Genomic DNA, 16,523 nt, shown 5'->3' on the forward strand with positions numbered 1-16,523 from the left:
GACACTCTTTGACCTCGGTCAATTAACGAAATAAAACAATTTCTGTTTTAAGACGTCTCTGTACTACATACATATTCGAAAAATAATTATAACTCGAACGCAATGCAAAAAAAGACCCCGGTGACCTTAAGCCAATGACATTTTCGAATTTTCAGTTGTCGGTTCGTTATTTTGAAATTATTATTATTAATCGTATTAATAATTAATAATATTTGGTCGTTTGAAAGTTAGAATTTTTATTGAAACAAAAGAGTAAGTATATATTTTACTAACCACCGACCTCCGCCGGCCCAGAATAAATCAAAATTTTAGATATTATTTCCCGGATACGCGATTGAGGTCAATGTTGGGTTTGAGATAGTAGTACACTGATGCATCACAATAGGTAGGGGCAGCTATTTTATGTATGTTAGCTTGTTGTACCCTGTAAATAATTATTATTTCTTTGCACCGATTACCTAATACCGAGTGGTAAAAACGTATACCTTAAAACAACAGCGGTGTAATAAAGTAGCAAGGTTTATTTTATTTGACTTTTTTTTTAAATTTAAAAATATACAAACAATAAGAAATTTAATCGCTTTCATACCTAATTATAATAAATATACACAGAATATTTATGAGAATAGTCGGTATATAATTATATAGTATAGAAGTAATAATAGTAGTACACAGTATTTGAATTATTTTTCGGTATTCCGTTCAACATTTAAAATACAAGTACAATATTATTTTCTTCGCGTATAAACAAATTTAATTTAATAATAATATGCATACAACAACCTTAGTCCGTACATAGACGTTATATTATGTGAAAAATTAATTAACCTAAAAAACTAAGTAAAAATTAAAAAAAAAAAAAAAACATCCGTTTTTTTTTCTTATTATTATTTATCGGCCTAGCCCATCGAGAATTCATACAATTTTTTTCAAACAACATAAATTATATTTTACAAATTATTTTTACGTGCTAGGAACAGGTAACCAATGTAATATTATTATAATATATTGCCTTAATAAATATTTATTTAAAATTATTTTTATGTATTCGTTCTACCTACTCTTATGTAATATTATATTAATATCAAACAATCATACTCGCCGCGACTGTACGTCACATCATTTAATATATAAATATCTATATTATATATAATTTAAACATATTATCAATGTTATATTGATGTTTTACCATTTTTATTTTATTTTTATTTTTTTACAATCTAACCGATAAATAACACATTTTATTGTCCGACAGACATTTATAATATAGTATTGACACATATCAAACAATAGACATCCATTAGGTACATTTATAAATACATGCCCACATAATCATATGTACTACGTGTATATAGCATATATATATATATTATTTTAGGTATCAACATTGACGTTCATATTATATCGCCATTACAAAGCCGTAAATAATAGTAATTGTAAATGTGTGTATATGTATATATACATATATAAATATTTAAAAAAGAAACTATAATTTTAGTCGGTTACACATTGTACACATTTATTATTCATAGTATTATAATGTATAAGATATATTATTTATGTCGAACGTATTTAGATAATATAAATATATTATATATATATTTGTTAAAAGAAAACTTTTTTTTTTTACAAAATATCGCTATTATTAACAATTTTTTTTGTGTTTTAACCGTTGCTATACAAATATATTTATATTTGTAAACAATAATAGATTTGTGTGGATAAAGAATGAGTCAGAAATAGGTTCCGAGTATAATAACACGTGTATGTGTGTTGTTTTAATAATACGCTTGGCTATAATATAATATCGGTAGTTAATATTGTTGTCGTTGTTATTATTATTAATATTATTGTTATTGTTATTGTCAAAAAAAAAAAAAAAAATAATACATAATAAGTCTAGAAAAAAAAATATGATAAATACTAGAACTGGATCGGATAACAATAACAATAATAATAATAATAATAATAACAACTAGAAAATGTTAAGTTTATATAACACGTTGGTGTATATTATTATATAATATATGTTTTAAGAAAAAATGATGATAACAAAATAATTTTTTAACACTACTGGTATTAGTCGTACAACGACGGTTATTCAGGATATTTTGTTCGTTTTTTTTTTTTTGTGTAATATTTTTATATTTATATACATTTATTTATGTGGGTCTGCGTGTTTCAGATATAGATATTGATAGTGTTTATTATAATCAGTCGGCTCTTTTTACAAACAATGTTTATTTTTTTTTTTTTTAATCAGTCCTCTGTTCGATGACCAACGGCAAAGGCTGCTGGTCGATAGTGTTGTTCATGGACGAGCCACCGGAGCAGTGACTGTTCTTAACCAACTCGTCGATGTCCTCCACGAAAACGCTATCCTGGTTCGAGTGGTGGTGATGGTGGTGGTTGTGGTTGTGGTGATGACCGTCGATGGACCTCTTGTAACCGCTCAGACTAACCTACGGGGACCAGACAAATCACATACGTTCGGTTAGTGTGACCGAAGTCAGAAATCGAAATCATAATATTACGGTGCACGGTATAACTAAGACGGATAATAGCATAGATAAGTATGCACTTGAGATCACAATGGGTAAAAGTAAACTGCGCAATCGTTAAAAAAACAGTACACACAACCTAACATTTTTGGAAACTGCGTAAAGGAGCGATGGGCCTAAAATAGCCTTGTTATACAGTGACCGTTCTACACATAATTCGCCTCATCCCCCACACACTGGGTTCTATTCCTTTCTAAACCACCGTTGGTCGTTAACGCCACGTTATCGACTACTTTTCTTCGGTCTGTACGTGTACCCAGTGACTTCGTCCCGTTTCTATACCCGATTAACTTAATCAAATCTCTTCTGCATTTATGTGATCCAAGTTCTAACCAAATATGTAACCGTCGTACTTGGTACATAACACCCAATTTGACTCCTAAAGCGCCATATTGGCAATATATATATATATATTATTTACCTCCACGTTGTTGTTGGACACCAGTGGCGAGTCCGGAGGTGTCGAGTTGGGTGACATGTCGGCTGGACTGGGCAGGTGTGACGAGGCCAACAGGGCGAACGCGTCCACGCCCGACGACGGTGAGATGTTGTGGCCGGCCGCGGCCATCATCTGCTGCCGGATGCCCTGGGCAACGGCCACAACGGCGGCGGCAGCGGAGTTGGGCGACACGGGCCCTTCGCCCGACGGCAGCGAGTTGTTACCGTAATGACCGCCTGATATTGGGTCGGGCAAACACTGCGAAACAAAAAAAAAAAAAATCATGTTATCAGCTATAACTCGTTTAGGGAAAAAACACAATGCTAAAGTCCTGGTTGCGCTCGACTTACGAGCAAACAAAAGAATTTTGAAAATAAAAAAAAATCCATTTGAAAGGTTCACCCATTTATTAATTGGGGGGGGGGGGGTAACTTCGTCGATTAAACTTAATTAATTATGAGCATGAATCATGTGCAATCGATCATTGTGTTTTAAATTTAAAACATAAATCATTATATTATTAATTACCAATACAATTCTTCCCATTTGAAGATAGCAATTTAATTCAAGTATAAATATATTTATGATTAAAATTTCAACTTCAGCTATAATAGAAATAATATAGTATTTATAAATATAGAAATCTTTTTTTAAGCTTTTATTTGTTAATTAATAACATGTATATGTTATTAATTAGAGAAGGACGTAACATTTGCCATAATCTTGGATTAATTAAGAAGCTCGGTATAAGCAATTAGGAAACTTTGTTGGTACTAATTTTTTTAAATTAGATATCGTCTATTCAACGTATTTCATTGTTTTTTCCATTAACCATTAAAATTATCTTATTTAACCGTAGAGGACATAAAACCTTAAAATGTTTGGTGGTCAGGGCACCTAAACAATAATATTACATGACGTACAACAAGGGTTTTTTTTTATTTAGTTTTTCTTCTGTTTTTAATTTTGTACTTTCGTCAATTCTAATATCAAACGCCTAAGTCAGACGGGGTTTAGAGTACGTCGACCATAAATTAAAGATTTAGCACCCAAAACTCAGTTCCACTTACCGTCCAAAAATAATAACCTAGTCGAACCGGCAACGCGCATAAAAAAATTACCTTGTCTACATTTTTAAAAAATTATTTTGTGTAATTTACTTTTTATTTAATTTTTCTTTGATGTATTATGTAATCTTTCGAGCCAATAGTATTTCACCTTAAGACCGTTTACCGGCATCGAAACATATAAATACTCGACTGGAACAACAAAAACACTTATGCTACATCATCATTATCCGAGTACAATATAATAATATAAACATTACACGCCCAAAAAAATATTTAAGAGGAAGACGAGCATCTAAATAAAAAAACATTTCTTGCTAGAGATTATAATATATTAAAATAAAATATATTATTTTTATTTTGTAATTGAAGGTTTGTTATTATGTAGACAACTCACAAGTCTAACCTTGGAAGAAAAATAATAGGTATACCGATTATTCAGAATTAAATAATAGGTTTACAGATAAATATATATAATATATATATATATATATATATAATAATATTTTTTATTAAAATTGAAATGTTTAATAGAGGACATTAAACGAAGGACAGCGATAATTAATAAAAAATAATAATATAATGTAATATTTTATTGAAACAATTTTTTGGAAACTAAAAAAAAAAATGAACGCTCCTCACGCCGACTTGAATGGGGAAATAAATGAAAGTACATAAAAGGAAAAGATAGTAAAAGTTTTATTTTAGAAAACTAATTCGGCGACCCGCCGCCATGTGTGTAATTTAAAACAAAACGTGAATTGTTTATGTAATTCAAAAATAAAATAATATTAAAAGTTCAAACAGCATCCGTTAAGCGTAAAAACGAATAACAATAAAAATACACGCAAACATTTTGACGGACTACTTTAATACCGAGCATGGGTTAATAATAGTAATGTGGAATCGGTGGAGCCGATCAGAGCACATGTGGAATGGCGGTAACTACAATTATAATTGAATGTAGCTAAAAGATTTTTCAAAAATCTATTATCAAAAAAACAAAAAAAATAATAACTGTACACAAAATGGCAGTCTCTTACTAGAAGACGACATTTTCATAAGCTGCCGACTATAGGCAATACGAGTTCCATACATTGAGTAAAGTGGTAATAAATAAGTGTCTTGGTTTTGGACGGGCAAATCGAATTTAGCAAAAACTGTTTGGATAATATCGATGAAAAGTTGGCGGATACGAAGTAAATAATTAATTTGTCTTTAAATTGTCGACGTTCGAATGTTTGACGATAAAAACTTGACGCGCACACGGTATTCTATTATTTAATACAATTATTATTGTACGTTGCTCCAAACGTCATATTATACCTACGTGCCGACAATGTCCTTGGTTCGATAATAATAACAGTAATTTTGCAAGTACTACAATTACATATGTATATTACGCTATTGGCAACGTTAATAATTATTATTTTATTTACCGCCCGTGACGAAACTCAATACACGCATATGGTCCAACCAGATCCCGAACCGTCACATCTAGCTATATATTATGCTTTATATGTTACCATCCCCGCTGGACCACACCAGCATAGTCAGGTCCTGGACAGAACCCTGATCAGATATGACGGTACCCAAGGTGAACCCCTCGTTATAAAAATCCTTAAAAATAAAATTCAGCGTTTAATGGCACGGTTCCCGTATCGTGTAAATTCACTTCGCACAGATTAAACGTTTAACATAGTTAAATACCATGTTCATGAGGTTTTGCGCTGTGATTGTTTTGGTTGACTCGAAGTTGGATCTAATAAAACTTGAAAGTTAACCCAACCAAACCCCGACACTCGGTGGTAATGATTACTACGCTTCCGTTGAGTTTTTTTTTAAATTTTTACAACAGAACCAAAACCTAGCAGGATTTTTAACACTATCGGTTATGTAAAATGGGCTGGTGATATTTTGCGTGACCTTCCCGTTAGTGAATAACTACAATGTGTTTGTTTCTCACCGGTAGTCTAGGGTATAAGTGTAACGCTTCTTCTTTGATGTTTTGCGCGTCTCTGAACACCACGGTTCTGATGACGTTTTGAATGTGATCTTCGGGCCAAAAGCCCAACAGTATTCGTTGAGGACGTCCCCGGCCTTTGGGCCTCAGGTCTGAAATAATAATAATTAACAAAAAGGTAAGAGCAAACTTGAGTTGGATATTTTACACGGTATTTGGATTTGTACGTAGAAATTATAATATCTAGTAAAACCCTTTGGAAATCGGCTTGTACACAGTAGAATCTTTATTGTGAAAAACGCGAGTTTAAATTTAAATCTTGTACTCATTCTGTAATACACTTAATAATTTGTTTTATTACCAAAATCCTTAGTAAAAAATAACGCGTACGAATTCGATAAATTTCACGGGATCCAATCGATTTTTCTTTATAAGTTTATTTTTATTTACTTTTTGGTAGAGATGCGCGCGATGGGTTCATATTAAACCGTTGGCAGTAAATAAAATGCAAGAGTAAACACAAAACACATTTTTAACGATCTCTGCCGGATATTTTTTTTGTTAAGACGCCAATTGTAAAAATAATATATTTTAAATGATTATTTAAAGGACTTTCACGCAAATTATTTTTTATAAAAAACGAATAAAAATAGATAATTTATTTGTTAGGTTCACGACCCGTGAACATGTAAGCAATTATAATTTTATTATGTGTAGTTTTACAAAATATGGACATTTACGAGAAAGCATATTTATTCATATTGTTCTGCATAGGCCGTTTAGAATATGTTTAACAAAAAACTATTGTCTGTCTAGTAGAGAGACAGTTCAGGGACTTGATAGACCTAAAGGTTGATCCTAGCTTCACAATTTTTTTCGGGATTTGGCGTATTTATTATAAATATTAAAGAAATTCGTATTTTTTAGGCTTTAATCCTATATTAATAAAAAGTAATTACAATGTCGATGCGTTTATACAATTATAGTTGTTAACTTACACCATGTCCACGCACTGAGTGACAGGGGAAGGAGAAGACAATATTAATTGAGGCTTTGAGTGCAAAAGTGGCCTAATCCATAAATTAAAATGAATTATTTAACACGATTAACCAACTTAATAAATTAAAAATAATTAAAAAAAATTGTATTTTATTAATTTACAAAATTTGCTAATTTAAAAAAATATAACAAATAATTAATTGTATTTAAAGTTATTTTTAATTTATGGGTTAGGCCACTTTCGCACTCACGGCCTCAACTATGATTCAAATAATAATAAGAATAATATAATACATAATTATACATAGTTAACGATGTCTGAAACGCGTAATTATAATATTGTGTTTTTCGAGGAAATATTTTTCAATATCAATTTGTCTCGATGCATGAATATCGAATACTAATATATTTATATTAATTTAATCGTTTTGCGATAAGCGAGAGCCCTCGGCCATTGTCATAACTACCGACGGGCAGACGGCAATGATAAAATAGTAATTATAAATCGACAATGCGGAAAATCGTACAACGCCATATATTGTTATGTAAGACTCGTCGTGAAGTCCCAGTTAAATTCGGTGTTCTTACCTGCACCTCCGTCGGCCGACGGTCCCAGTAGGTTGTGAACTCGGTTGGCGTACAACACGAACGTGGGATAAGGTATGTCGTACTTGCGGGCGGCTTGGGACAGAGATAGGCCTTCCTTGAGCACAGACAGTATAGCTTCGGCCATTGTCTCGGGTCGCCACGACTTGAGCGGACCGCGTTCTCTGAACCGCAGGTTGTGCACTAGACTCTGGTTGGTGTTCCAGCATTTTTGCCACATCGACTGTAGCTGATACTGATAACTGTCGGCTGTAAAACAAGTTTGGACAAAATATTTAGACAATTCAAAAAATACATCAATTACCTATCACACCGACGAACACCGTAGTTGTCCGGCTCGTAAATAACACTAGTATTTATCAGAAATTACACGACACTTAAGTTATCCGCAGCGAGTATAGACCTAGCAAAACTATCGTAGCCATCGTTCATTCAAAACCGCGGACCAAAGTTTGGCTTGACCCAACTCCATTAATCGTTTACTCCGGATGACTCCAGCGTACCTTACCTGGAGCAATCGCTCGTAAGACAAAGTTCGGTTAAGGTACTCGCGAAGGACCGGTCATCAATAAACGAATATAGTATCCAAAAATGTTTTGATCTGAGCGACGTCCTAATACAGTGTACGTCACATACTACTGCTGTAATTGGATCTGTTATTATAACAGGAAACGTCTTGTGAAAAAGTCATCTTCGATGGCCAAGATAAAATAAAAATAAATATATTCTTCTTTACCTTGTCACATACAAAAAATGTACGCCATATCATATCTATCATCTATGTCTTTAGTCATAACAATACTTTTATTTACCCACTTCTCTTGCTCGGTCACCTTTAAATCTGTTTACACAGATTTCTTCTACCTCGATAACTGAAAAATGAAAATTACAGACGCAGAAAAAAAATAGCACTGATAATCAGTGAGGCTAACTCAGGATGGGTCAAATACTTTATGGACACCAGTCGTATGTTTCACTTAAAATACGAGACTCTGTGCCACTGATAAATTATTTTAGTAATAATTATAATCAAAATAATCAAAATCCCCAGCGGGAAAATACCAAATCAACGTCATACGTTTTGTGCTCTTATAACTTATAAGTATACACGTCGACATTTTTTTTTTACGAATAAAACATATCTTAAAACAAACAAAATCTATGTAGTAATACATTGTACAGTCAAAGTCATATAGACTACTATATTAGGTAATAAAATGTTATTATTAGTTATTACGGTATTGCGGCATCCAGACTTATTACCGACTCGGTAGTACTTTTTAGTGTGTACCTACATTTAAAGTAAAACTAAATATATACTAACAATACTAAGTATCTATAATAACACTAGCGGCAAAACCGTCATACGCGGTATATCATGCGCCAGTGCGTGAGACGTAATGACCCATGTAGTTATAGATATATGTATATATAAATAATATATTATACACATGTGTGTTTGTACGTCCAATTCATTAGCATTTTGTATAATAAAACAGGGCATTTAACTATTGTACGGTAAAATTATGTACTATGTAAATTGTTTTATGTAAATCCATCACAAGTCGCCACCGCCGTATATTATAATAATAATAATAATAATAATAATAATATATACATCATTGTCGTTATAATAATAATATGCCTTTGCCGTTGATCAATGTATGTGTGTGTGTGTGCAAACACATTGTACACACACTATACACGAGTAATACCGTCCTCGACACCGTGTCTATAATGTGTGTATACGCATTATACAGGGTGGTTGCTCGACTAATAACGTATTATTCACAACATTATTATTATCCAGTGTATAAATAATATATTAGTTATAGTAACTCTGAGCTCAAAAATTAAAGCTTTACATAATCTAAAAATTGTCAGTACTAACACATTAAAACGATATTGCCCTATTGATTTTGTAAAAAAAAACATTAGCACGATTCACTCGGTGAAAAAGTTCTTAAATAGATGAAATTTGTATAGGTAGAGACTAAACTTATAATCAGGGCATTTGCAATTTTTTTCATTTATTAATGTTATATACAATTGTTGGTTTTACTGCGGCTCGATTTAGGCAACGTAAAATTTAACTGTACATTATTTAGTTTGCATTTTTCAATAAATTGGGATCTACGGTGATTTTTAGGAACATTATTTAAGTGCATTTTATACAATTTTCTTGTTTTAGGCCATAACACTTAAGAAATAAAATAATCTTGGGAGGTACTGCGGGTTTTGTTCATAAAATAACTAATGAAAACATAATTTAATAACATAAAGCTGTTACTAGTATACTTAAATATATATATATTTTTTTAATTTTAGTAATTTTTTTATGTTTAAAGCCATTTTAACAACTTCTTTTTTTTGAGGATTTTTTAATAATAATGAGGCCTTTTTGAGGATTTTTTAATAATATTAAGTTTCAATTATACAACCCGAAAAACACGATACGAAGATGTGTATGAATGGATAAAGATAACAGAAGAATTAAATGATTAAGAATTAACTATTAATTAAATGTAAAAAAAGCCTGTGTCAAGGTAGATTTAATGATAAATTATAGGTATACTTGGAGTTTGTTTTTAACAAATATTTTATAAAATAACAACAATGAAAATAGATATTCCTCATCTGGGGTCTGTCTTAAGTGAGGAAAACCCCTTTGAAAGAGGCCAAAAATATTTAAGAAGGTAATTATAAAAATATAAAGGTAACATTTTTCAATTATACTTCTTCTATTTAAATCGGACCGCGGTTTTTTTAGTATCAGTCAAGTGTTTAGTACCCTATTTTGGCGACTCACAAAAGTCGCTCCCTAACTTAAATCCCGTTTAATTATTATTTAAAGGTTTTACTATGACTACAAAATCGGTCGATGATATTTTCTTCCCTCGTTAAACCCCGACATTGGATTCGTTTTGTAAATAATCAGATATTATGCATAGATAAGTATTTATTTAAACTGTACAATGAGATATACATTATATGCAAAGCATAATTTTCATGTAATCAATCGCGCCTACGTTAGATACGATATATATCTATGTGTTTATTATAATATAATGAATGATCTATCGATTTCTCTCTTAGGTCTATTTCATATGTGAACAGTGAACACCATAGGCCGGGATATGATATTAATTGTACTGCCGCAGACCTACAACACAATATTATTAATATACCGTTCGATTTCCTATCATTACACATTACAAACTCATTAACTTTTCAACCTCGTTACGCAATAATAATAATGCAAATGAAAATAATAAAAAATAACGCCACACACACATAGAAAAGTGTACTGACAGCACACATGTACTTATGTCCTATGTATAAATATATACTATATAGTATGCAAATAAATAAAATCATGTAAAAAGGGGGAGACATAACGGACTGGCTGGCTGTATCGTTTCCCATGGGTTGTGAATTAAACAACAATATTTTAATATTTACATACGCACACAATCATAGATGGGTTTGTATTATTAAAGATACCTTACATTAGTAATGTAAGTTGTATGTTGGTGTAACGAGTATGTTGACCAGGACCACTCTAGCCATAACGATTTGTAAAATGTGAATTAACCGAAAAGAATAAACAAAAAAAGATTGAATAATCAAAAAGAAATTCATAGTCGCACCGAAGTTAAAACACAAGATAGCTTCTTCCAGAGTTTGGGAAATTTAAGATAATCAATAATACAACATTTCTATGTTTATTAATATGTATACATACTGTATAATATATTGTATTGTACAAATTCACTTTGATCATATTATAACACTTCAGCACAGGTTAGTGGTGCAAAAATCATTACATTGCTAATTGGAATAGTAACATGGAATATTGAAAAAACCTAACCTAGCCTGGCTCTTTACAAGTCAGGGAATTAGAACAAGCTTAATTACTGATTGGCCACGTTATGAATTATATTTTACAAATTTTGGCGAAGCCGAGACAAGTCAAATTCCACCTTTGCCTACAATTTTTAATACAAGACATTTTCGTAATTACCTAGACAAAAATCGATTGCCAATATTGGCATTGGAGTTCACGTTGTAGTATTAAAAACGACATACAGGTAAATTGGCTGCACCATCCAGATACAACATGATTCAAATACACGTCATAGTTTGAACATAATAATTTTACTAAAAAGTCAAATTAATATCACAATAATGACCGAATTGACACACGGTGGAAGTGCGGCAGTAGATCGTCATAAATTTAACATTAATAATTAATATTATTACAAAATCTAAAGAGAAAACCAAATAACAGCATAAGCAAAAACACGTATATAATTAACGAGCATTCAGTATAATTTTTTAGTAATATAGAAAAAAAAAACCATAAACTAACTCTACTTAGACATTACCAACGTAATGAGAAAACATAACATAAATAATTATGTCGCCAATAAAACAAAATATATATAAACGTTGTATATATAATACAAAAGATCAAATTACTCCACAGAGAAATATTTAATTGTATTACAAAAAAAAAAATGTTTAAAACGTGTGAAATAGTATCACAAACTCGGTAATATTACTTTTAATGTTAAGTGACGAGGAAACGCAATACTCGAGCGCATTTTCCTATCAGGTAAAACGAGAATTGAAAAAGTCAAACAAACGTTCACGGTCTGACGGTGTGAATATCGAGAGACTTATACAAATGGATATGGATGAACAAAATTTAAGATTACAATGGATAAATTTCGATTCATCCCAGACTAAAGTAGCAAGGTCGGTGTGTATAGTGTTGAGTTTTCCACGATCGTTGACAAAATTTCATCATTAGAACAAAGTTTTGTAAAGCTTATTTTATTCTCTATGCTGACTAATGTAATAAATTGTCTGTTAGTTGACCCGAGTGTCGTGGACCGTGGTACATATTATGGTATTATGGTTTAAACCTATCATTAATTAGGATCATAAATTTATACATATTTAATAAAAAAAAAGTCTGTATAAAAATGTATTAACTTGGACGCGATAACAATAAAAATTGCACATAATATTTTGTTGTTAGTGTTCCATAAAGAAAAAATACTAACAACGGCGAGTTATTTTTTAATTAAAAATATATTTTTAAGATATTAATATAAATATATATATAGATGAAAAAAAAATGAGACGATATAAATTATATTTCGGAAGAATAACGTTTTTGTTTTGTTTTAATTTTGATGGATGAAATTAACAAAAGTTTACACCAAAGAGGGTGTTTTAAATAGCCTTAACTCGATAAGAGGTCAACGGGGGTGTAGTAGGAAGAGAGAAGGAAGTAAACGACCTTTTAATTTTTTCAGAGTAAAAACGGTCTAACCGAATCCTTCAAATAAAACAACAACAAAAAAGACCTTCGTTTATAACATTATATTTTTACCCCTAAAAATAACGATTTACCGTCGATGACAAAAATTACACAGACTCGCAGCGTAGGAGGTAGGATAAAACAGCTAATAAGAAAAAAACCGAACAACCATTATTATCACTTGCCTAATTAACAATTATCTCCAAAAAAAAATATAATGGTAGTACAACAACACGTTTAAGCCAACCTGATGCAAATTTCAAATCGCTCGTTCCCCAATCTCTGGTTTTAGATAAAAAAATATCTGTTTTTAGATAATAAAAAATGTATGTACGCCCCCAAAGGCCACAGTAATTAAAAAATAATATTATTGATGTTTTAAAAATAATTATTATATGTTTGGATAATATTTAATTTCCCCAACAAAATCAAAATGTAAGCAAATCTGAAAATATTAAAATTTTTGTTTAAAAACTATAAAACACTAACTAAAAGGAACGAGATGCAGCTAAGATGGTACAATAAGAAAATAACTGCTTAAGACTCGATTGCGATGGCGCAGTACTACAAGTGAGATAAACGCACTTTATTGAAATATTGAATTAATGTAATTAACATCAATAAGATACATTACGATATTCTTAAGCAAAGTGTAGGAATATTGAAAATTAAAGACTAAATTGTTTGCTTCTAAACAATATAATATTATACATTTGATGTGTTTTTTTTTTTAATGCATTTCTGTGACATCTGTGCGCTATGCCATCAAATTATCGACTCGATGAATGAGTTTATTTATTTAAATACAAATATTATACATTCCTTGTTTTCGTTAACAATGCTACTGCAAAAAAAATCATTGAATTGATAAAAATATCAAATAATTAAAATATATAAAACGCAAAAAATCCGTTTAAACGTATTACATAACAATGACAGATAATGTACTTTCTTGTTAAAACAAAAAACAAAAAACTTGTATAAAAATTGAAAATCATTGGCCAGAGTAAACTGAACTGGTTCGAGAAGAGTTTGTGGACCATCCGGTACAAGTATGATAATATGATGAACACATACTTACGTGTGTCTGGGTATGAACGAAAAACCATTTAAACTATAATAAATTCGCATAATATTATACCAAACGGAGCGTGTCCATATCTGACTGCGAATGTATGTTAACCGGTATTAAACAATTACACTTAAAATAATAATAACAGATACGTCGAATAACAAAGACAAAAAGTTATTGTAAAATATCGAAGCAAATGGTATTTAGAGATAAAATGTGATAAAATTATAGTTTGTTGACTTACAGGTCATGGGTGAAGAGGTGGATGCCAGCCAAGCTTGAGAACTCTCAAACATTTTAGCCTGAAATCATAAAAATGACAATAAATTAGACATATTTTCTATAAGGGTTGAAAATTATATTTTGCAACAGAGATTTATATGCTAAGTCCAATGGTTACGAAACAGTGATTGCCATCTGGAATGGAGACTAATCTAAAACTCTATAATATATCGTGCCCTTTATCTTTTATAGGTTACCCCTAAAAATATTTTATAATTATCTACATTTGTTATTATAAGTATATCATACGACATTACCTACACATTACAACTAAAAAATAGAAGGATGTTATTTTTTTGAGAGTTGATATACAATTATTATAGTTCCCTTTTTTAGTTTTGTCCGGTGTTTTTTGTACAAGGAAGTATACTGTCAGAGAGGTAATGAAATTGCTGTCTTATAGTAACAAAACATGTATTATATTATAAGCGATCGCCGAAAAAGGTCCGGTGGGGCGTTTTATCATTATCATAATATTATATACATTGCGACAAAAAGACATAAATAAATATTTATACAAGCCAAATCGATTAATCGTGGACGACGTCCACGATGTGTCCTAATCCCCAACGCTAAAATTGTTTAGGAAAATATAAAAAACTGTATACAAGCAATTCGCATTAAAAGTGCCCGTGAAACTTTCCTCTTTCATAACAACTATAATAGATATTGTGAAGAGTTATATTATAAATGTATTTAATTATCTAAATTCGAAATTTATCTAAAACTTGTAAAAAAACTTGACGATAATATTTTACTTGGAATAAATCACCCACTAAAAGTGTACTTACAGATAATGTAATAAAATTGAAAACTTATTTCATGTTTGTGCCTAACTCTGAAAATGATAAAAAAGTGATGAAAAAATACTTTCTTCTATCAAGTACCTACTGGTTTCAAATAGATAAGGAAACGCTTAGGTGCATGCAGATCCAGAAGATTATGTGGGTACATTTTTTTCGGTTGATTATCATCACTTAAAAAATAAAATGCGTTTTTACGGCTAACAAAAGAATAATACAAAAATAAAAATTATTTTATTTCTATTGCAATTTTATTTAACAAAAGAAAAATAGACTCTGTACCTGACAATATTTTTAATAGTTCACCCTAGACTACTACTTCCCTAATCTCGTTCGCCCTTACAGGCGACAGGTATTATTATTTTTATTATTATACGGGTGTATTATACATACAGCGCCGAGTCAGTGACTCATCGTTTTTGATTTTATTTATTTGTATACTTTTAATAGCCGGTATAATGTTTAATCAATTTTATTTTTAGGGTGGGATTTTTTTTTATTTAATCATTTGTCTGGGGTCATGTGTCTTATTAAGTCACCGGAATATTCATAGGGTCACGATATTTATAATTTATATTTTAATATATTTGTATGAGGTCCTGGGTCGGGGACAACCGGTGACCTTTTTTACGTACTCACACACACACATTGAAAATACCAACAACGAAGGCACGCCACGGACAGTTAAATAATGAGACATACGGGAAAAACTTTAGGATAGGAGCAACGGTTTTCTTTGCCGATATTATGTTGTACATTCAGCAATACATTCCAAGATATATCCAATACAAGTATTGTCGAGGTGGTCAAAAATGTATTTTCTTTGAGCAATCGTAAGTTCACAAGACAATTCCAGTAGACGTCCAAAATAACTGTTTTAAACATTTTTTAAAATATATATGGTCTATACTCAATTCAACGGTCAAACGCTAAAGCCGATGGCGTTTTTGCTAAATACGCCTATGATTATTTTTTTTTAATGATAAATATAGGCCATTCGTCGCGGTAGTTTAACGTGTACACACGACAATAATAATTATTACACGACACAATATTTATACAATGTTGTTATTATTATTAATATAAAATAGTTCTATCGTATACATAATGCGTATGTGTACGCGATATAAAGCGCGAGGCTAAAAAACATCGGTATACCAGACCTTATAAGGCTTCCCCGTGTGCCTTTCTTCATAGTATTATTATTATTATTATTATTATTATTATTATTTCTAAGAGTTTCAATTATACACAAGACAACAAAGTGCAGTGTGTACGTACAGTGTACACAATATATTATGTGTTTATATAATAATATAATCTGCCCATGTATAGGAACCATCGGTGGAAAAATACTACCTAGTCAATATTATAATATAGTCAATACACCTTAATTATT

The 16,523-nt window shown here is 30.9% G+C and overlaps 1 protein-coding gene across 1 annotated transcript in view; it reads right to left on the bottom strand.

The window, feature by feature from the left end:
• Positions 1-2,109: 2,109 nt before the first annotated feature.
• LOC126834503 (protein bric-a-brac 1-like) overlaps positions 2,110-16,523 on the bottom strand; it is a 40,231-nt gene continuing 25,817 nt past the window's right edge. Inside the window, exons 2-6 of the mRNA XM_050566465.1 lie at positions 14,284-14,341; positions 7,618-7,884; positions 6,034-6,182; positions 2,983-3,258; positions 2,110-2,462 (exon numbers count right to left, since the gene is read on the bottom strand). Coding sequence (XP_050422422.1) covers positions 2,256-2,462; positions 2,983-3,258; positions 6,034-6,182; positions 7,618-7,884; positions 14,284-14,341 — 957 coding nt within the window. The 3' untranslated portion in view covers positions 2,110-2,255. The remainder of the gene's footprint in view (positions 2,463-2,982; positions 3,259-6,033; positions 6,183-7,617; positions 7,885-14,283; positions 14,342-16,523) is intronic.

This window comes from Adelges cooleyi, unplaced genomic scaffold (genome assembly GCF_023614345.1).
Source record: "Adelges cooleyi isolate 19-005CV unplaced genomic scaffold, UGA_ACOO_1.1 ACOO_flye_CR_arks_rails_tigmint_CR_PRNA_21, whole genome shotgun sequence".
NCBI lineage: Eukaryota > Metazoa > Arthropoda > Insecta > Hemiptera > Adelgidae > Adelges > Adelges cooleyi.